General features: G+C 55.1%; 2 protein-coding genes across 3 annotated transcripts; both read left to right on the forward strand.

Annotated features, from left to right (window-relative positions):
* Nucleotides 1-632: 632 nt before the first annotated feature.
* On the forward strand, nucleotides 633-6,814 carry phf19 (PHD finger protein 19). The gene is made up of 13 exons (XM_086169190.1): nucleotides 633-824; nucleotides 1,320-1,401; nucleotides 1,493-1,597; nucleotides 1,679-1,773; nucleotides 1,919-2,067; nucleotides 2,146-2,241; nucleotides 2,308-2,497; nucleotides 2,911-2,978; nucleotides 3,087-3,227; nucleotides 3,392-3,452; nucleotides 3,542-3,627; nucleotides 3,702-3,788; nucleotides 3,871-6,814. The coding sequence occupies exons 1-13, from the start codon at nucleotides 633-635 to the stop codon at nucleotides 4,175-4,177; spliced, it is 1,659 nt and encodes a 552-aa protein (XP_086025316.1). The 3' UTR covers nucleotides 4,178-6,814.
* A 728-nt stretch (nucleotides 6,815-7,542) lies between these two features.
* On the forward strand, nucleotides 7,543-22,116 carry dab2ipa (DAB2 interacting protein a). 2 transcript variants are annotated; one of them, XM_086169977.1, is made up of 22 exons: nucleotides 7,543-7,615; nucleotides 8,245-8,366; nucleotides 8,525-8,627; nucleotides 9,566-9,642; nucleotides 10,348-10,457; nucleotides 12,460-12,604; nucleotides 13,321-13,493; nucleotides 16,363-16,634; nucleotides 16,717-16,925; nucleotides 17,028-17,172; nucleotides 17,497-17,641; nucleotides 17,905-18,141; nucleotides 18,288-18,477; nucleotides 18,561-18,769; nucleotides 18,848-18,939; nucleotides 19,020-19,511; nucleotides 19,589-19,872; nucleotides 20,242-20,355; nucleotides 20,612-20,734; nucleotides 20,888-20,967; nucleotides 21,111-21,198; nucleotides 21,303-22,116. In XM_086169977.1, the coding sequence occupies exons 1-22, from the start codon at nucleotides 7,555-7,557 to the stop codon at nucleotides 21,471-21,473; spliced, it is 3,642 nt and encodes a 1,213-aa protein (XP_086026103.1). In that variant the 5' UTR covers nucleotides 7,543-7,554; the 3' UTR covers nucleotides 21,474-22,116. The 2 variants fall into 2 exon arrangements, with proteins under 2 accessions (XP_086026103.1, XP_086026104.1); XM_086169978.1 differs by lacking the exons at nucleotides 7,543-7,615; nucleotides 8,245-8,366; nucleotides 8,525-8,627; nucleotides 9,566-9,642; nucleotides 10,348-10,457 and adding an exon at nucleotides 11,280-11,474.
* Nucleotides 22,117-22,528: the final 412 nt, after the last annotated feature.

Raw genomic sequence — 22,528 nt, forward strand, 5'->3', positions numbered from 1 at the left:
GTATTACACTCTAATACATTAAGTGAGGTTTATTAGACTCTAATACATGGAGCTTAATGAGGTTTATTAGACTCTAATACAAGGAGTTAAGTGAGGTTTATTAGACTCTTATACATGGAGCTTAATAAGGTTTATTAGATTCTAATACATGGAGCTTAATCAGGTTTATTAGACTCTAATACAAGGAGTTAATTCAGGTGTATTAGACTCTAAAAATTAGAGTTAATTCAGGTGTATTAGACTCTAATAATTAGAGTCTAATACACCTGAATTAACTCCTTGTATTAGACCAGTCTATCAGTCTGACCAGTCTATCACAAGGAGCTAAGTGAGGTGTATTAGGCTCTAATACAAGGAGTTAAGTGAGGTGGAACATCTGAACACAGGAGAAGGAGGTCAGGGGTCAGACAACAGAGGGGGAGAGAACCGAGCTGGTCCTCCCGCAGCAGGAGTCGTGGATATTCAGTGACTTTTATCAGTTGTTGCCACCAGAGACGGACCTGAAGGTACCAGGCCCGGGATGCGGGTGGAACGGGCTAAGTGGCGTGGAGGAGACCTGACCTGTCGGGGGTTCGTTCCGAACCTCCGCCCGCTGAAGATCTTCACCATGGACACATTCTGTCTCCACCAGGATGTTTGACAACCTGCTGGAGCCGTTCTGCAGCCACGATGGCCCTCTGGCCCCAGGGGGCGGGGCACCGCCGAGGGGGCGGGGCTTAGACGAGGAAGAGGAGGACGAAGGGGCGGGGTCCAGTTTGAGTGTCGGGCAGTTTGTCCTCTGCCATTGGTCAGATGGGCTCTACTACCTTGGCAAGATCCAGAGGGTAACACACACACACACACACACACACACACAAAACCATACTGTCACATGCAAACTGACATATTGACACACAAACATACCACATGTACACATCCTCGCCCACACTCACACAGACATACTGTCACACACACTCAAACATACTGACACGTGCACACTCACATAATGAGGCACGCCACACACACTCACTCATGTCTCAGCCCACATCTGAGATTAGAGATGAGAACCCTCTGAGGACACCAAAGGCCAGTTCCTATGGGTCCACCAGAGGGAGCTCCAGACCTTCTTCTCACCGATGTCCTGTCGGGCTCCCTTTGAGGGCAGCACAGTGGTCCATCTGAGGAGAAACCTTCCCAATGGCCCCAGCAGATCAAGAAGGAAAGGATGAGGAGTTCACAATCCTCAGAGGGACGGAAAGTCCTCTGGTGGTCTGGTCTGAGAGAGGAGGACCTGGTGAGGAACTTCCCTGACCGTCCTCTGTGTTTATGTTTGTGTCCAGGTGAGCCCCCCCAGGATGAGCTGCTTTGTTACCTTTGAGGACAATTCCAAGTTTTGGGTCCTTTGGAAGGACATCCAACACGGTGAGGGGGTCTACTGGGCGGGGGGGCGAACGGGTCTTAGGACGTCTTGCCGGTCCGCCGGGCGGCTGACCTTCTCCCGATCCCATTGCAGCCGGCGTCCCGGGGGAGGAGCCTCGCTGCTCGGTGTGCCGGGCGGCCGAGGCCGACTCCGACGGCCAATCCAACCAGATCCTCATCTGCGGGAAGTGTGGCATCGGTGAGACGCTCCCCTGCAGGCTTCTCCATCTTCTCCATCTTCTCCATCTTCTCCCCTAACAATCTCCGCCGCCTCCTCCAGGCTTCCACCAGCAGTGCCACGTCCCCCCTGTGGAGAGCAGCGGCGTTCTCAGTCCGTGGTTCTGCCGACGCTGTGTGTTCGCTCTGGCTGTCCGGGTAAACCCCCCCCACATACACACACACACACACACACACACACACACACACACACAGTCTGAGACTCCTGGTTGAGACTGGTTCCACCATGGTTCCTTCTGAGGCCCGAGTAGCAGCAGTGAACCTGCGCTTCTCCGTCCCACAGAAAGGGGGCGCTCTGAAGAAGGGTCCTGTGGCCAAGGCTCTGACGGCCATGAAGCAGGTGTTCTCCTACCACCTGGATGCTCTGGACTGGGACTCCCAGCACCGCACCAACCAGCAGCAGTGTTACTGCTACTGTGGAGGACCTGGAGAGTGAGACCTTTGACCCCTGACCTTCTTGAACCAGCCCGACGGAGACCCCCCCGGACCTGACGTGTCGTGTCCCCCCAGGTGGTACCTGAAGATGCTGCAGTGTTTCAGGTGTCAGCAGTGGTTTCACGAAGCCTGCACCCAGTGTCTGCAGGAGTCCATGATGTTCGGAGACAGGTGACTCCTCCTGCTCCTCAGCCCTGAAGCTCCTCTTGCTGGACCCTGACCCGTCTCTCTCCGCAGGTTCTACCTCTTCCTCTGCTCCGTCTGTAACAAAGGCTCGGAGTACGTGCGCCGCCTGTCGCTGCGCTGGGTGGATGTGGTGCACCTGGTGCTCTACAACCTGTCCGTCAGCAGCAAGAAGAAATACTTTGAGCTGGATGAGATCCTGGCCTTCGTCTCCACCAATTGGGAACACCTCCAGCTTGGAAAGGTACCAGAGAAAACCCTGGGCGGCATGTATCACTGTCCAGAGCAGAGAGGTGCAGTCAGTGGAGGCTGGGGAGCCTCGCCTGTCATCATGGAAAGATAAAAAATGCAAAATGAAAAAGTAAAGGAAATGGTTATATTTATTTAGTGATTTGTACTATAAAGTTATTTTCCACGTAGCATCACCATTTTTAGTTCTGTTTTTCAAAATCGCTAAAAAAAAATAATTCTCATTTACCGTTCAAATATGAGGAGGAGACGTGCGGTGATGACATCAGTGCCTCACCAGCCATGAACCTCACCGCACGTCACTGGTCCAGAGCCACTGGTCCCCCACCACTCTAGACCACATGGGACCGGGCTGGTCCAGACCTGCTGGAGGTTGTCAGTATGTTAAGATGTTTACCTGTCTTCCAGCTGTCCAACACTCCTCCAGCAGAGAGGGGACAGCACCTGCTGGACGCCCTAAACAAGTACAAGAGCAAGTAAGAGTCCACACACACACACACACACACACACACACACACACACACACACACACACACACACACACACACACACACACACACACTGCTCCTCCTTGGTGTGTGCAGGTTCTTGTGTGGGAAGGAGATCAAGAAGAGGAAGTGTATCTTCCGCCTGAGGACCCGCGTCCCCCCGAACCCCCCCTCCAAACTCTTCCCCGAGCAGAGCGGAGGGGGGAGGGGCAGCAAGAAGGCGGTCAGCAGGAGCAGGTAGGTGTGTGTGTGTGTGTGTGTGTGTGTGTGTGTGTGTGTGTGTGTGTGTGTGTGCGCGCGCTGAAACAAGTGCCAACCAGGATGTGAATGAAGGGTGGACCAGTCACCTGCTGTGAGTTATAAAACTAGGTGAGATGTTAAAACCCCCTGTGTAATTACAGCGCATCATCGGAGAGGAGGAAGAGAAAGTCCAAATGGCTGCTAGAAGATGCCATTCCCAACGTAAGCATCGAGTTTTGATTCATCAGTGGCCATCAGAGACTTCGATACAAAGGCCGGAATGAAGGGTGTGTGTGTTTGTGTGTGTGTAGAATGAGCTGTCCTGCAGTTGGACCTCCCAGCATCACATGGCCAACATCTTTGACTTCACCCTGGATGAGCTGCAGAGCCTCAAAAGGTCAGTCCCGTGGAAAAGAGCACCGAGCTCTGAGGTATCTGCGTGTTCTTCACCGCTGTGGTCCTCGTCGGCAGCTCCAGCAGGTCCGTCAGCATCGACCAGGACTCCACCGACGCCTCCACGTCGGGCTCCGCCACGACCAGCGGCTCCTACCACTTCAGGTAAGGCCCCGGTCCGCAGAGTCGGCCTCTTTCCCCCCTCGGACCTCCTGCCGCCCATGACCTCGGGCATCTGTGTGCTCAGGCAGCGGGTCGGCAGCAGGAAGAGGAAGTTGCCCAGCAGCAGCTACAGCCAGTGGACCAATCGCGGCGAGGCGGGAGAGGACCTCGGGGAGGAGGAGCCTCCCGGTCCGGTCCATCTCACGGCGGACTCCGCCCACTTCCTGCCCGACTCCTCCGACTCCTCCCACCTCCACTCCTCCATCTCCTCCTACTTCGGCGTGTCGGGCCGCCTGACAAACGGCGAGCGCTACCAGGTCCTGGCCCGCCGGGTCACGGCGGAGGGGATGGTCCAGTACCTGCTGCAGTGGGAGGGGTCCACGCCCTACTAGGGTCTGCGTGCCGATGGGCCGCCTGTAGTGCTTCCGTGAGGAGGTCACCGGCTTAGAGAATGAAGCTGAAATCACCAAAAGTCGCTCTTCTGTTGTTGCCTAGCAACCATGTGTTTGATGCCAGGTGACCTCCAGAGGTCGCAGTGAGTCGCCAGTATTAGCGGTTTATGTGCCCCTGCAGGCGGACACGGGTACTGCAGCGTCACGTTAAAGCACTTTATTCCATCGCAAACATCCACCAGTTACTCCAAACATGGCGAGCATGACGAGGAGCTACCTGCTCCTCCAGCGTGGCTTCTCAGCAACCGTTGTCTTCTATACCTGAAAGAAAATCGATGCTCTTAGTCCCACTTCCTGTCAAACAGTGTTTATCCCCTTTAAGCCACCTCGAGCTCCCTCGCATGATATTTACCTTCGGGTACATCTCACCTGAATGAAGCCAGCGCTGCCCCTGGTGGACCGGAGGAGAATTAGCTGCGCTGACGTTCAGCTCCTTGGAGATCCTGTTACATTTGGTTCTAAAGCATCTTGGTGCTGATGATCTCAGTGTTTAGTGATGTCAGACATTCTTTCTGGAGACGGAACACCTTTAGTCCCACATCGATGGGACTAAACCAGGACTCACCCCCTTAGAGGGTGAAGAGAAGCACCAGGTCCTTCACCTGTCCTCCAGGAAGAAGGTGCGGCGTCCTGGACGGAGCAACATTTTGGGGGATTTCAAAATGTTGCTTCGGGCTCCATCCTCAACACACCTCCTGCTCCCTCCCAGCTTCTCTGCCTCTCCTTCAGGGATGGTAGCTTGTACTCTGGTACTTTTCTAGTACCTGATACTCTGGGCTTCTTCAGTGTCTGCCACTTCTGTCGTACCCAGTACTCTACTTACTCCTTGTTGTACCTGGTCCTCTTTTTGCCCCTCTGATACCCTGTGCTTCTGTGGTACCTGCTCCAGTGGCTCAAGCAAGCTGAACATCATTGAGAGAAGAAATCAAGTCCGCTCACCACAACAGGATGGAGATACATTGTATGGCCAAAAGTGAGAAATGATCTGAAGTGACTTCCCTTTCCTAATCCATAGGGTTCAATATGACTGGGGTTAGAGCAGCTTGAACTCCTCTGGGAAGGCTGTCCACAAGGTTCAGCAGTGCTTTTATGGGAACTTTTGAGCATTCTTCCAGAAGTGCATTGGTGATGTTGGCCAAGAAGGCCTGGCTCTCATTCATCCCAAAGGAGCTCTATGGGGTTGAGGTCAGGACTCTGCAGGACAGCCCAGTTCATTCACAGCAGACTCTGTCCTCCATGTCTTTAGGGAGCCTGATTTGTGCACTGGTGCACAGTCATCTTGGAGAAGGAAGTGTGCTGCTCCAACTGTTGGAGCTGGACCACAACGTTGGGGGCATGGAATTGTTTGTCTTGGTATGCTGAAGCTTTCAGAGTTCCTCTCACTGGAGCTAAGGGCCCAAAAACAAGCCATCAGATTGGCAGATGGAGAAGCACGAATGGTCACTCCAGAGACGGCGTCTCCACGGCTCTAGAGTCCAGTGGCGGCGTGCTTTCCGACGCTTTGCATTGGATGCAGCTGCACGGCCGTGGAAAGCCATTCTATGAAGCTCTCTGCGCGCTGCTCTTTAGCTCGTCTGAAGGCCACACGAAGTTCGGAGGTCACCATCACCCTGCAGAGTCGGTGACCTCTCGCCACGATGCGCCTCAGCGTCCGCTGACCCCGCCCGTCAGTTTACGTGGCCTCACACTTGGCGACGGGTTGGTGTCGTTTCCAAATACTTCCATGTTCTTCTGATCCAGCTGACAGTTGACTGGAATATTTAAGATTGGATTTGTTTGGAGCGGTGGCATCCTATCACAGCCCAGGCTGGAATTCACCGAGCTCAGCGTTCCACCCATCTCTTCACAAATGTTTGTAAACAGTGTGCATGCCGAGGTGCTTGATTTGTACACCTGTGGCCGTGGAAGGGACTGGAAACACCTGATTCCCATTATTTGAATGGATGAGCCAATACTTTTGGCCATATAGTATATTTAAGTCACTGACTTGGAGTGGAATAAACCTGAACCATCAGTTCACCCTCCAGAAACATCCTGAGCAGGTGGGACGTCGCATCCAGATGTCTGACCTTAAAAATCATGTTTTGAACGATCACAACATTTAAAAGCTGTCACCGGGGGGTCAGTGGTTGGAGAACATTAGGATTTTCTGAAGATCAACTCAAAATAGCAAAGAAAAGTTGAGCCACTTCATACCGGAATGCAGCAAAGACACACACACACACACACACACACTCGGGGGCCAGTCAGTATCTATGCAAAGCAAACATCTGGGGTCAGGAGATGGTCTTCTCAGACATGTCTCATGTGATTGGCCGGTCAGATGTTCATGTGAGTGTGTGTGTGTGTGTGTGTGTTGGCTTGACGCTAGCTGGTTCATTGAGAATTGTTAACCTTGCTTGCAGAACTGTCTCCTGGACGGTAAATGTCACTGTCACTTTAAGTGTTCTTGTTGTCATGGTAGCCATGCTCTGCTCTTATTGACATCTCCCATGGTTGTTTTTGTCATGTGACTTTGCTTCTTCCTGTTTAGCTGACCAATGAACTGACATTCAATAAAAAAAAAAAACAACCTAACCTCTGACCTCTGTCGTTCATGTGTGTGTGTGTGTGTGTGTGTGTGTGACACAGTGAGAGTAGCAGCTGATAATCTCTTAACTCTATTAAGGTGTTAAACGTCAGGAACAGTCGCTCTGGTCAGGTGTCTCCTGCTTGGGTCCTGCAGAGGAACATACTGGTAGTTCTCTGCTTCTGGAGGTTCCTACACAATATACAGGTGAGTTTCCGCTTCTGGAGGTTCCTCTAGAACAGGTGGGCAAACTTCGGCCCGCGGGCCACATCCGGCCCGCCAAAGATCACTACAGAATTCAGACTTGATGTGAATGATTGGGTCAATGAATGTAGGAGCTCAAACAGGAGATCGTTTAATTTCTGGAGCTACTCTAGAATTTTCCTGAGCCGAATGACACCGTTTGGTTTGTGATTGAGCCTTTGCTGTGGACGTACGGAGACACGTCACTGAGCCGGACGGAAGCTACAAGGGAAAAACTGGTTTGTGCATGAAATCCAAGCGCACGTCAGAGCCTTCAAAACAGAGCTGGTTTTATTTTCAAAGCAAATGTCGGACGAGTCTGATATGTTCTGTTAACAAATGTGTTTTTATATAAGTATCGTATCTTGTGGTGACCCGGCCCATCAAATTTTAAGTCAATGGGCCCCTGAGCCAAAAGGTTTGCCCACCCCTGCTCTAGTGTGTGTGTGTGTGTGTGTGTGTGTGTCTCCCAGCAAACTGTCTGTATTTCCAGGTGCAGCCTGGGATGGAGGAACTGGTCAAACATCTGTCCAGATGTCAACAGCTAGGTTGGATGAAGGTAGTGGGTGAGTAGACCAGGTCTTTGGATGAAAACCAGCTCAGTTGAGATGTAAGTCAACGAGACTAACCCATTACTGGCTGACCTTCACTATCCCTAACTGACCCTTAACCTACCCTCGATCTGCTCCAGACCCCAACTATCTAACTTATCCTTAGCAACCCTGAACTAAACTTTCCGTGACTCTTAAGCTGAGCTATCGGTTCCCTGAGCGTCAGGACCGATGAATGAATGGAAAAAGGTGTGAATACTTCAAAGTGCTCTGAGTAAGAAGGGAGTGAGTGGAGACCAAGTTCAGCTGTCAGCTGGGAACGGCGAGAAGAAGCTGCGGCCGAGGTGAACATCAAACATCGAAGGAGACAATGGGCGAACGCCGTTTCGGCCGCTGCTCGGAAAGATGAGGGCTTTGCAAAATAAACGCACAACTATTCTATTGATCGGTTCACATGTGTAACATGGCGGCTTCTTGTGGATCTTGTGGATCCTGTCGATCCGGCGTCTGTCGATCTATTCTGTTCATCCGCGCCGTTCATCGCCGCTTCGTGGAGACGAAGACGAAGATGTCTTTTAGGAACCTCTGAGGAGACGTCCACTTCTTTGCCTTTGAAATGAGCTTTTCTTCTGACGGTGTCGCAGAGCTGAGGAGCGCCAGCGTCCGGTGGCTGTCCTGCGGGCGGCGCTGGGCGGAGCCTCACGTCTGGACCAGGATGCTGTGCATCCTGTCGGGCCGCCGGCTGCTGCTGCTCGATGACATGGAGGTGATCGCCTTCCCCTTCCACACCCTCACACCTCCAGGCCTGAAGACTGGCTCGGAAAAGTTGCTGAAGCTGTGATTGTGAATGAGTCTGTGTGTGTGTGTGTGTGTGTGTGTGTGTGTGTGTGTGTGTGTGTGTGTGTGTGTGTGTGTGTGTCTCAGGTCCACCCCTTGCTTCTGGCTGAGAGGGCGGAGACTTGCACTGTTTGGCTGCTAAGATACACCATCCATGTGACATCGGCGTCTCCTGACTCCGCCCACAAAGGTAAGCCGGTCGTGAGGAGACGGAGGTCAGAGATGACGGACGAGATGTTTGGAGAAGGTGAGACGTCTGCAGGTCACCGCTTTCACACAACAGACTGTAAAGGTGTCACTCGAGGTTTGTGGGTGTTTGTTTGTGTGTCTGTGCGCATGTGCGTGCGTGCCTGTGTTTCTATGTGCATTTCGGTTATGTGTGTGTGTGTGTGTGTGTGTGAGTGCGTCTGCAGGGATTACGTATTCTGGGTAATCTTGATAACATGTCCCAATGATAATCTTCTAATCTGAAATCTGATGTTACCATGGTAACTTGACTGACTGAAAGAGAACTTATGTAAACATTACTTAGCAAAAGATCAATAATGGAGGAGGAGGAGGGGATGAAGATGGTTTTCGTTGCAGCGATGGGCGAAGACGGAAAAGGGGATAACAATGACAATGACGATGATGATGGCGGTGATGACGAGGGCGGCGAAGATGGTGTTTGTCACTATGAGGTTAAAAGCGGCGGTTCGGTCCAGGACGAGATGATGTCGGGGTGATGGTTCTGGAGAGGACTAAGGGGAGGAGGTTCAGAGGAGGTCTGGGGGAAACGAGCGTCTCTGGGGTCACCGGGGGTCGCCTCAGAGCGGGCCGACCGTGGCATCTCAGACGGAGACGTCCGGAGATGTTTCTGGCAGAACTATCTGACCTCCCGTCCAGACAGCGACCTCTTGGTGTGAGAGGAGGAAAAGCAAAAGGTGGTTCCTGCCCTCGTCATCATCATAAATCTAAGGCGCCGCCGGTTAGTCGCTTTACGGGCGGCGGCGACGACGGTGAGGATGAGACACACTGTCTGACAGGCCCTTGCAGACTATGGTCACCATGGCAACCTCATTCCTACCAGTTGCCATGGCGAAGGCCGGGAGTCCTCACAAATACCCATGATGCATTTCCTTGTTTCAGATGTTTCAGCGGGAGGTGCGCGCCGACTGAGCATGCCCAGTAGATCATCTTTGGACACGCCCACCACCAGAGTGACAGTGAGTGGATCTCACACACACACACACACACACGCACACACACACACACACACACACACACAAGGAACCTGTTTAGCTTGCCAACCTCGACAGCTCATTGTGTCATTGCTTGGTGTGATTTCTGGGGGCGGAGCTTAGTGCGGGTGGGCGGAGCTCGGTGACCTCAAGATGTCGTTGTCAGAGAACATGACATGCGGTCGCAGCCGGAGGTCCTGATTCAGGATCAGGGTGCAGGTTTTCCCAGGACTTGAACCATCAGAGCTTCCACCAGCGGAGGCCGTGTGGTAGGTCACGGACCGTCACCTGCGCGGCCGCCGGCGGTCCGGGTTCAAGTCCAGATCCGGGACCGCCTCCGAACCGCCTCAAGCCCCGCGGGCGGAGCGGCGAGCGGTCCCGGCCCAGGTTCCCCGGGGAGCCTCGCCGCAGAAAGCGGCGGGAGATGACGGGATTCCTCTTGCCTGGGCGCTCGGAGCTGTCGGACGGGGGTCCCGACCCGGAGCCTCCCGACCCGAGCGGCGGCACCGGGCCGGAACCGGCTCGCCCGGTCGCGATGTTCGCTGTTCCTTGGGCTTCTTCAGCATGAGGTCAGGAGAACCTCCCGCATCGGTCTGTCGGGTTCTTCGCGGCGTCCGGCGGCGGCTCGGCGAGCGGCCGAAGGAACCCGGTCACCTGACCCGAGCCCGCCGTCCCGTGTTCTGCCCCCAGGGGTTCCTGTCCCGCAGGCTGAAGCAGTCCCTCCGCAGAACCCGCTCCCACCCCAAGATGGCTCGCAACGACAGCGTCAGGTCCGACTCCTTCAGCCCCGCAGACAGCAGGTACGCACCTCCCTGGGCCGCCAGTGTGTGTGCGTACGTACGTGCGTGCGTGTGTGCGTGTGTGTGTGTGTGTGTGTGTGTGTGTGGGTGGCTGATCACATGATCTCACCTTTGGCAACAGATATCAACGCTGACTGACCACAAGGTGATCTGATCTGAATTACGGCCGTCAGACTTTAAGGTGATCTGATCTTAAGGTGGACCAGGGAGTCACAGAAATGTATCATATCTGGATTCAAATGAAAAATAATTACATGATATAAAATAATAGAATCCCATCGGTCAGATGTTCCTCCTCGAACGGTTTGTCGTATTTCCATGTGTCAATAGAGAAACATGCAAAACCCACGCCGGCACGAAGACGGGGAGGAGAAGAAGAATACGATGATACTTCTGCCAACACGTCTCGTGACAGAGGCGTCATTTTGTCGTATCCTTTCTTCTCCCTCTTCGTCTTCTTCTCCTCCTCCTTCGACCGATGAGTCGATCCTCGTCTTCCTCAGAAGGGCGGGAAAACCAGAGAATGAACGAGCGACGAGCGGAAAACTTGTGAAAAGGATAAAACGGCATGAAGAAATGACCCGATGAGGCGAAGGCGCTCCGGAGTTTGTGGAGGAGGAGGAGGGTCCGGGGGAGGACGGAGAGCAGGGAGACGCTCGCGTCTGAGCCGAAAGGCCGAGATTTCAGAGGTTTAATGGGAAGGAAACGTCGGCTGATGTCAAGCGAAGGCGGGGGGGAGGAGAGGGGAGGAGAGGGGGAAGTAGGGCAGCTTCCCTGCAGGGGAGGGGCCACTGCTGCCAGGGAGGGAGGGCGACAGACACTGGGGGAGAGAGCTGAAGACCAGTAGCATCAAGCTAGCACACACACACACACACACACACAAACACACACACGCACACACACACACACACAGATAGACGGGCGGACAGACAGACAGACGAGCAGGTCGTCGTTCTTCTCCTGCTGGAGGAGAACATTGAGCCCTGACACCCCTCCTCCTCCTCCTCAGGATGAGCGGTGAGTCTCTGCATCAGCTGCCTTTGTCCTCTGAATAGACCGGGATCTGCAGTGTGTGTGTGTGTGTGTGTGTGTGTGTGTGTGCATGCACTATTCTGTCATTTATCTGATTTGCATCTCTGTTCATGCTTTGTGGGTGTGCGCACTTGCATGTGTGCGAGCGTGCGCATACTTGCCTGTGTGTGTGTGTGTGTGTGTGTGCGTGTGTGTGTGTGTGTGTGTGATTGTATGGTCGCCTGCATCTAGCTTGTTCGAATGCTAGCATGTGGCTAGGCTAAAGAGGGAACATGAACACCCCCCCACATATTCAAACACCAGCAAACCTTGACACACACACAAACACACACACACACACACACACACACACACACACGCACACACACACACACTCAGCTCTGTAATGTAAGGTGAAGATGAACTGTAATGATGCAACCATTCTCATGCTTCCCAAGATGATTTTCAAACCAGTGTGTGCGTGTGTGTGCTTGTGCGTGTGTGTGCGTGTGTGTGTGTTTGTGTGTGTGTGTGTGTGTGCGTGTGTGTGTGTATGTGTGTGCGTGTGTGTGTGTGTCTGTGCGTGCTGAGATGGTCAGATGTTCTAATTACATTGTATTTAGTTTTAATAGGTGGAACCGATGTCTATCAGGGATCAATAATCGGTCCTAACGACCTCACGGTCAGAGAGCCTCACAGAAACATCTGACGGAGGTCAAAGGAACACGAGAAGGACATTATCGTAAGATTAGAACGAGGTCAGAGTAACATTCAAACCTCAGGCTAAAATTAGGAGAACCCCAGATGATCACCGTGAGAACGTCGGGAGAATCTCGGACCGCCGTCAGGAGAAGGTCGGATTCTCAGAGATGGTGTCCGGCGAGAGGATCTGGCGCCGATCTCTCGGGGTCCGGGTTTCCCTCAGAGCCTCCGCCTTCGGCCCGAGCGAGGCGGGAAGGCGGCCGCCCGCTGACTCCGGCTCCCGTTGCAGGTGTGTGATGCGACGAGCGCGCCGCGGAAGCCAGGAGTCGTTGCTACGCGCCGGCGGGGCGTCTTCTCTGGAGCTCAGGATGGACCAGTCGGTGATCATCAAGCCCGTCCACTCCTCCCTGCTGGGACAGGACTACTGCTTCGAGGTGAGCAGGATACCGCACTCTGGACGCTCGCTTACCAAAGCTACTCTGTGTACTCTCTGTGTACTCTCTGTGTACTCTCTGTGTACACTCTGTGTACTCTGTGTGCACTCTCTGTGTACTCTCTGTGTGTACTCTGTGTACTCTGTGTACTCTGTGTACTCTCTGTGTACTCTCTGTGTACTCTCTGTGTACACTCTGTGTACTCTGTGTACTCTCTGTGTACTCTGTGTATTCTGTGTACTCTCTGTGTACACTCTGTGTACTCTGTGTACTCTCTGTGTACTCTCTGTGCACTCTCTGTGTACTCTGTGTACACTCTGTGTACTCTCTGTGTATTCTCTGCGTACTCTGTGCACACTCTGTGTACTCTCTGTGTACTCTCTGTGTACTCTCTGTGTACTCTGTGTACTCTCTGTGTACTCTCTGTGTACTCTCTGTGTACTCTGTGTACTCTGTGTGTACTCTGTGTACACTCTGTGTACTCTCTGTGTACTCTCTGTGCACTCTCTGTGTACTCTCTGTGTACTCTCTGTGCACTCTCTGTGTACACTCTGTGTGCTCTCTGTGCACTCTCTGTGTACTCTCTGTGTACCCCTGTGTACTCTCTGTGTACTCTCTGTGTACTCTCTGTGTACTCTCAGCACACGCTCAAAGCACCTTAGATACTGAGTCGGGACAAACTTCCTGACGGTGACCTCTGACCTCTCATCTCCTAGGTGACGACCTCCACGGGAACAAAGTGTTTCTCCTGTCGTTTGGCGGCAGAAAGAGACAAATGGATGGAGAACCTGCGGAGGGCCGTTCACCCCAACAAGGACAACAGCCGACGGGTGGAGAACATTCTGACGGTCTGGGTCATCGAGGCCAAGGACCTCCCCGCCAAGAAGAGGTGGGAGCCTCACACACACACACACACACACACACACGCACACACACACACACACCAGCCAACTTCATGGCCATGTTTCACACACACAGAGGAGGCAGAGCGGCCCGGCCGACCTGTGGCTCCCGAGCCGAAGGCGGCTCTTAAGTTCATGTCAAACTTTGGGTTTGAAAAAAACACCCAAAACACAAAAATCGTCATGAACGGCCGGTCCTGGACCCTGCCGGTCCTGGACCCTGCCGGTCCTGGATTCGGCCGGTCCTGGAGCCTGCCGGTCCTGGACCCTGCCGGTCCTGGCCCACAGACTCTGCAGACTCGTCCCTGATGGCAGCCTGGTGGCAGCAGGCTGAAGAAGAGGGTGGAAGGTCACCTGCATGTGGAGGAGCTTGTGGTTGAGACGCTGTAGATGCCCTGGAGGAAGGGAGATGGTTCCCGACCACCTTCTCAGCTCCAGTGTCTGCGCACCAGAGGCTCTTCGGGCAGGTCGCGGTGCTGCCGCCGTACCGCGCTGTGATGCGGCTGCTCAGGAGGCTCTCGATGGAGCCCCCGGAGAAGCCGGTCTCGACGGGCGCCGGGCTCCGGTTCTTCTTGGCTTCCGGAAGAAGTACAAGAAGACGCCGCCGTGCTTTCTTGGCCGGCGACACAACATTCGCGGATCAGGACACGTCCTCTGACTCGTGCACCCCAGGATCTTGACGCCGCTCACCCTCTGACCAGAGCACCCTCAGAGGGCTCTCTCCCGAAGTCCACAACTATCTCCTTCATCTTCTCCACGTTCGGAGAGAGACCGTCGTGGCCGCACCGCTCGTCGAAGCCGCTTCCCTCGCGGCGTCGGGTCGGCGGGGCGAACAGACTCAAGTCCTCGAGGCCCGTCTGCTCACGTGCCGCCACCGACCCGGACCGGTCCAGTTTGTAGTCCAGCTTCTGCCGGACGATGGTGGCGAGCGGCCGGCTAAAGTCAAACGGCGTGCTAACGTCCGGGCGTGTGAGGGCTGAGTGACGGGCGGTGGAGACGGCGTCGATGTACGGGGGGTCGGGCTCGCTGGCGAAATCCCCCTGTAGGCGGAACAGACACTGAAGACAGGAACCTCCCCGGTCCTGAGCAGCGTTTGCAGACCGCAACAGCGTCGTGGCAACGGGCATCGCTGAAGTGAACACACAACCCGCCGCCGCGGGTCTGACCCGCCTCGCCGAGAGCTCCGTCCGCCGGTAGCAGGTTAGCCCGTCGAGCTGGACGGCGATGTCCGGGACGCCGCCGGTCAGCCATTTTTCCTCAAATTCAAAGACACAGTCCTTCATCACGGTCCAGAGTAGGAGGACACGGTCCATTTAGTTGTCCGATTCACTTTGTCGTCAAGCGATGTTGACTCTTTGTTGTTAAGCTTCCGGCGATGTGGAACAGAGGCTCGTGGCTGTACGTGCACCTCGTGAGAAACGGGACAAAGACGGACAAAAGAGATGAGGTTTGTACGACGAGAAATACAAAAACAGAGTTTCTCCGGGACGGCGAGGAGCCGTGGCGTGTGCGTGTTTGCGCCGCCATCTTGGATGCAAGTACATTTGGTGCTTCTCCTCGCAGAGGTCGCTTGAGTTCCTGCTGTGACACTGAGCTGGACAGAGCCTTCACAGACAAGCAGGATTACGTGTGACAGCTGAAGCTCCAGGGTGTCCACATGTCAAACGTGTTCTCTTTTGCAACACAACACTTTTGGGATTCAGTCAGAAACCCAGGGTCCAGGGAGGTTTTCTGCAGTTGGGAGGCCACGGCAGGTTCCTCTCAAAAGAATATTTGAGTCCGTCATGCACCCAAGAGTTGGAAGCCTCTGTGATGTTTGACATTTGTCCCTCGGCAGTTCTCCAGCCAAACAGGGGCCATTCTGCGATCGAAACGCAAATGGATATTTAAGGAAACTCAAAATGTTCAGATAGTTTCCTCTTGTCCCATGGGGTGCTGAAGATTAGGGTTCAAACTGTCAAACGGGATCTGTGTGGACGGACCCTCTGCAGCAGAGAGGAGCCCTGATGTCCACACCCTTCGGGACATTCTGAACTGTAGGAGTTTCCAAGTAGTGCAAAGACAGAACTTACAGATGATTTCACCTATCAGGGATACTGTCAGGTGTACTATCAGGTGTACTATCAGGTGTACTATCAGGTGTACTATCAGGCGTACTATTAGGTGTACTATCAGGCGTACTGTCAGGTGTACTATCAGGCGTACTATTAGGTGTACTATCAGGTGTACTATCAGATGTACTATCAGGCGTACTATCAGGCGTACTGTCAGGTGTACTATTAGGTTTACTATCAGGCGTACTATCAGGTGTACTGTCAAGTGTACTATCAGATGTACTATCAGGCGTACTATCAGGTGTACTATCAGGGATACTGTCAGGTGTACTGTCAGGTGTACTATCAGGTGTACTATCATGTGTACTGTCAAGTGTACTATCAGTTGTATTATCAGGTGTTCTATCAGGCGTACTATCAGGTGTACTATCAGGCGTACTATCAGGTGTACTATCAGGCGTACTGTCAAGTGTACTATCAGGTGTACTATTAGGTGTACTATCGAGTGTACTATCAGGCGTACTATCAGGCGTACTGTCAGGTGTACTATTAGGTTTACTATCAGGTGTACTATCGGGTGTACTATCAGGTGTACTATCAGGTGTACTGTCAAGTGTACTATCAGGTGTACTGTCAAGTGTACTATCAGGTGTACTATCAGGCGTACTGTCAGGTGCACTATCAGGTGTACTATCAGGCGTACTATCAGGTGTACTGTCAGGCGTACTGTACATCGTATGATCAGTTGTACTGCAGTCACTGCGCAGACCGGTCAGGGTGAAGGTTGCTGTTTGTACTGCAGGTACTTCTGCGAGCTGTGTCTGGACGACAGCCTCTACGCTCGGACTTCCTGCAAGCTGAAGACGGACAACATCTTCTGGGGGGAACGTTTCGATTTTAGCAGCCTCCCTTCCATCGGCGCTGTGACCCTTCACCTGTACAAAGACACAGACAGGAAGAGGAAAAAGGACAAGAGCAGCTACGTGGGGCTGGTCAACATCCCCGTTGCCACGGTGATGGGCAGACAGCTAGTGGAGAAGTGGTATTCGGTCAGCACACCCAGCACCAGTCGCGGTGAGTGCCTCTAAACCGGAGCTTCTGCAAATGTTCTTAAGATCTGCCAAGCTTTGGTTGACGTGAGACCGGCGTCCGTCAGGCAAGTCGAGCGTGCCGACGGTGAGGGTCAAAGCTCGCTACCAGAGCGTGGTCATCCTGCCCATGGAACAGTACAAGGAGTTTGCCGAGTTCATCAGCGCCAACTACCTGCTGCTGTGCAACACGCTGGAGGCCTCCATCAGCCTCAGGGCCAAGGAGGAGCTGGCAGCAGCTCTGGTGCACATCCTGCACAGCACGGGGAAGGCCAAGGTAGGGCCGGCGAGCCGAAGCCCACGGGGGTTTCTCCTGACCTTGTGGGAAGAAACCACCAAGGTTGTTACATTCTTATGGGGGATGATGTTCTGTCCTCAGGACTTCCTGACAGACCTGATGATGTCCGAGGTGGACCGCTGCCGCGACAACGACCAGCTCATCTTCAGAGAGAACACGCTTGCGACAAAGAGCATTGAGGAATACCTGAAGCTGATTGGACAGAAGTATCTGCAGGATGCGCTGGGTACAACACATAACACATTACACAGACACTCAGGAGAACACACAAACAACACACTCAAAACAATACACAACACACACACGAAATGCTCAAAAAAATATATACACACACACACACACACACACCATTCAAAGACTTCCAATGTCATCCTAACATTTTGACTGACTCGTAAGAAGGTAGACATTCGGTCCAATGCGGACCTGGAAGCTCCAAGCTTCTTCTGCTCTCGGCTCCTCCTAATTAAGTGTCACTCATTTCTGTGTGTGTGTGTGTGTGTGTGTGTGTGTGTGTGTGTGTGTGTGTGTGTGTGTGTGTGTGCGCATGCAGGAGAGTTCATCAAGGCCCTGTACGAGTCTGATGAGAACTGCGAGGTTGACCCCTCCCGCTGTGCGACCTCTGACCTCGCTGAGCATCAGGCCAACCTGAGGATGTGCTGCGAGCTCGCCTTCTGCAAGATCCTCGACTCCTACAGGTCAGGACCCGCTCATGTACGCTCGCACGCACTCATGCACTTTGACTTTTACCAGTATTTCACCAAACATTCAGCCCCGATAGGCGTGAGCGAGGGGGGGGGCTCACGAGCCGAGTCAGGGTCAAACCGCCGGTAATGGCGTCCATATATGGAGCGTATGGATGGGGTCATCCGTCACCGTCCGGAGGTCCCGGGGTCACCGGACCAAACCACTCTGGTGAGGAGCAGGGGTGGTGACGGCGCTCGCCCTCTTCCTTTGGCAGGGTGTTTCCACGGGAACTGAAGGAGGTCTTCGCATCGTGGCGCCAGGAGTGCAGTAACCGGGGGCGACCGGATATCAGCGAGCGCCTCATCAGCGCCTCGTTGTTCCTGCGCTTCCTGTGTCCGGCCGTGATGTCGCCCTCGCTGTTCGACCTGATGCAGGGCTTCCCCGACGAGCGCACGGCCAGAACGCTGACCCTCATCGCCAAGGTCATCCAGACGCTCGCCAACTTCAGCAAGTAAGTCTGACACCCGCCTGTCAATCACTGCGCCGGCCAATCGGAGCGCACCAGGCTTTAACCAGCGGGTTATAGAGACGGCGGTTATCAGCCTCTCTTTAGCGAGCTAGTGACCTTCGGCCCCCCCTGTGACCCGGGTCCCCCAGGTTCGGCACCAAAGAGGAGTACATGCTCTTCATGAATGACTTTGTGGAGCTCCAGTGGAGCAGCATGCAGCGCTTCCTGCAGGAGATCTCCAACCCGGACGGCCTGAACCACACGGCGGGCTTCGACGGGTACATCGACCTCGGCCGGGAGCTTTCCAGCCTGCACACCTTGCTCACCGAGCTGGATCAGGTAAGCCTCGCCTGAGCGGCGCCGCGGAGGACGGGTACTCCGGCGACCCCCGGTGACCCCCGGCGACCCCCCCGTCCCCACAGGTGTGTCTGGCGAAGCTGGGTCCTCTGGCACGGATCCTCAGAGACGTGTCGGCGGCGCTGGCCAACCCCGGAGGCGTGGTCAATCCGGTGTCGTCCCCGGAGCAGCAGCGCGTGGTGTCTCCGCCCCCTCTGTCTCCGCCCCTTTCTCCTCCCCTCGCCTCCTGCAACCCCTCTGTCGGACTGCAGGGCAGCGCTGGCCTGGACGGAGGGTGAGGTCATCTGCACCGTCCACGGGCCGGATGGTTCGCCAGGATGTTTACTGTGTGTGTGTGTGTGTGTGTGTGTAGTTTGGTGGACTTCACCAGGCTTCCGTCTCCGACTCCGGAGAACAAAGATTTGTTCTTCGTCACCAAAGGCTCCAGCCTCCAGCCGGCCTCAGGTGAGCTCTGACCTCCCGCCCGCCGGCCCTCGGCCTTGACCTGTGACCCTGAGGGTCGTGACCCCCCTTGTCCCCCCCAGGCCTGCGGGGCTCGCCGGCCCCGAGCTCGTCGTACTCGGAGCCCAACGAGAACGAGGCGGCGTTCGAGGCGGGCGGCGGGCGCAGGGAGGGGCAGAAGCTGTCCAATGAGAGCCGCAGCCTGTCTCTGGTGGACCTGCAGGACTCCTCCCCCGGGGACGGCCTGGACGACGGCCAATGGCAGCGCAGGACGGGCCTCCTGCCGCTGTCCTTCCAGAACCCCGTGTATCACATGACCGCCACATCGCCGCGCCAACCCCAGCAGCCGGCCGACGCCACGCCGTCCGACGGCTCGATGGGCTCGCAGGGTCACGCGGAGGAGCGCGCCGCCGCCGCCGCCGCCGCCACCGCCGTGACCAAGCCGGCCTTCCTGACCCAGATGGCGGTGGGGATGGGGGCCGGCGAGCGGGGGGAGCGCATGTCGGCCATGTCGAGCAGCAGCAGCGGGGAGGAGTATTCGCGGCGGGCGCTTTCCCTCAGCGAGACGCTGACAGGTAACACATCTGCGGGACCTTCTGCGGGACCTCCTGGGCCGCCGAGCTCCTCTGATCGCCGCTCTCCTCCGTCCCAGGTGGCTCCGCCCCCCCGCGCCAGAACTCCTCGGGTCCCCAGAGACGCATCGACCAGCCCCCACCCCCTTCCTCCGCCCCCCCCGGCCCGCCCCGGGGACGCACTCCACCCGGCATGCTCGGCGGCGGCGGCGGCGGCGGAGGCTCCGCCTACCCCCCTCGCCCGGCCTCCGGCAGCATGATGTCGTCCAGTCCTGATTGGCCGAGCAGCGGCCAGTCGCGTCTCCGCCAGACCTCGTCCTCGTCCAAAGGGGACAGCCCCGAGAAGCAGAGGGGTGCCGCCAAGGTAACTTGTCACCATGGCAACAACCATCAGAACCTGGGGGGCAAGGCTAATCAGCATCTTGTGTGTGTGTGTGTGTGTGTGTGTGTGTCTGCATGCATGTGTCCGTACATGCATTTACATATACGTTTGTCTTTGTGCATATGTGCGTGTCCATGTATATGTGCGCTTACATGCTTGTGTGTGTGTGCGTGTGTGTGTGTGTGTGTGTGTGTGTGTGTGTGTGTGTGTGTGTGCATCCATGTGTGTTCATGTGCTTGGGTGTGTGCCTGTGTGTGTCTCCATGCATATGTGTGTGGGTCCATGTGTGCACACGTGCTTGCGGGTTTGTGTGTATGTGTGTGTGTGTGTGTGTGTGTGTGTGTGTGTCAGGCCCCGTCCCCCTGTGCGTTGGACCGGACAGCAGCCTGGCTGCTCAACATGAATTCCACATCCTCTTATGGAGAGACGGAGGATGATCGTCATGACGACGCCCTCATCGACAAGGTCAGTCAGTGTCAGTTGAATGTGGTCAGGACAGGTCACATGACAGACCCCACACACACACACACACACACACACACACACACACACACACTGCGTGGTCCATGGCGCTCTCAGACCTCCATCCTGGGGAGGCCTTGCTGCTCCTGCTGATGGAGAGGAAACCTCTCACACAGGAGGTCTGTGCCAACCTGAAGCAGACATGATGAGTGACAGTGTGTGTGTGTGTGTGTGTGTGTGTGTGTGTGTGTGTGTGTAGTACCAGCAGGAGATTGCGATGCTGCAGGAGAAGCTGCGGGTGGCAGCTCTCCGTCAAGAGGAGTGTGAGGCCCGTCTGCTGGTCCAGGATCAGCAGAACCAGAGGATGTTGCAGGAGTATCAGGTTCTCAGCCAAGACTCCTGCTTTGGTCCTTCACACTAACCAATCAGCTGTAGCTACGGGGGGCTAATATACTGGTGTGTGTGTGTGTGTGTGTGTGTGTGTGTGTGTGTGTGTGTGTGTGTGTGTGTGTGTGTGTGTGTGTGTGTGTGTCAGGCCCGGTTGGAGGACACTGAGAGCAGGCTCCGGCGGCTCCAGGATGATAAAGATCTCCAGATGAACAGCATCATCAGCAGGTCGGTGGAAGTGTCGACGTTCTCTCCGCTCCTGCGGCACCAGCACATCTCCAGACTCCTCCTGCGAGTCTCCATCTGTGCAGGTTCACAGCCCGTATGAGGGGTATGACCATTATGGGATGTCCACTGTCATGTTTCTGAAGGTTGATGGCTGTGGAGGAGGAGCTGAAGAAGGACCATTCCGACATGCAGGCGGTAGTGGACTCCAAGCAGAAGATCATCGAGGCTCAGGTGACCTTCACCCTTCTGACCTTCACCCGTCTGACCTTCACCCGTCTGACCTTCACCCGTCTGACCTTCACCCGTCTGACTTTCACCCGTCCGTCCGCTCACAGGAGAAGAGGATCGCCAGTCTGGACGCCGCCAACACTCGGCTGATGGCGGCTCTCACGCAGCTGAAGGAACGCTATGCTGTGACATCCCAGAGGAACGGCCTGTCGCCTAGCAACACATCATCCCTTCAGATCACGGAGAACGGAGAGTTTCGCAACTCCGGAAACTGCTGAGGCGCCGCTCTGATGGGTTTCACCGGCAGGGAGGAGAGGAGCATCTACAAGGCTTTGAGTTTCAGCACAACTTCAGAGAACCAAACCACAGACCTGACCTCTGACCTCTGACCTTCGGCCCGTCCTCCTCGTTCGCTTCCCTTTTAGTTCTGCATGTTTCCCTTTCAACCTTCAGATGTAACTTTGTTTTCTTCAGCGCTCCAGTGCGTTCCAGGACGGTTCTCCACAGGGTTCCCCCGGACCAGCCGGACCGGGGGAACCAGGCGGAACCGTTTCATTCCTGAATCTCCATTCCTGTAAAATATGAACGTCGGTCTCCAATATTTATTTACGTTTCAAGGTTGTTTTCCCGCAAAGCTCTGAGAACCCTTTGTTCCGACGGCCTCCCGACGGCAGACCCGGGTCGACCGGACCCCGAACCCACCGCCGCGCACCTAGACCTGCACGCCGGTTCTGTCGAAGCCGTCGACGCTCGGCTCTAGAAGTAGAAATCCCACCTGGGTCTGCGGGAGACGCCGTCCACAGCTGTAGAGGTAGAGTCAGGCATCTTCAGGTTCCTCTGGTCTCCGGTCTTCTGTTCTCGTTATTTATCGGCATCAGTATTTATTAACAGAGTCCCCAATAAAGTATCTATCGCTATCAAGCTGTTTCCATGGTGATTCCGTGGTCGGAGGCCATATTTCACTCGGCCGTGGAACCTTCCGCCACCTCTTGTGACGTGTGAAGATACACGCCGCTGCCAGGAGGTCCCGTCCCTCTGGCGTGAACATCTGATGAATCCAACGGATGCCATCTCATCCGGAACCCGCCGACGCGGCGACGGGCGCTTCGGCTTCATGTCGTCCGAAGACCTGAGGCTTCCCGTTCCCGCCTCCGTCCCTCGCTGCCCTCCTGAAAGCGGCAGACAGGATGCGTCTCCCTTTCCAGAAAAAAACGTAACCCGGCGGGTGGAGAAGGTGCCGCCCCCGTTCTTTGCCGGTGGACCTCCTACCGTCCGTTTGGGTCGGAGAGAGAAGATGAAGGACTCGAACCCGGAGTTACCACGGGAACAGGCA

This window comes from Fistularia commersonii, chromosome 22, assembly GCF_037954325.1.
Source record: "Fistularia commersonii isolate RoL2024-O1a breed Wild chromosome 22, RoL_Fcom_v1.0, whole genome shotgun sequence".
Lineage (NCBI taxonomy): Eukaryota > Metazoa > Chordata > Actinopteri > Syngnathiformes > Fistulariidae > Fistularia > Fistularia commersonii.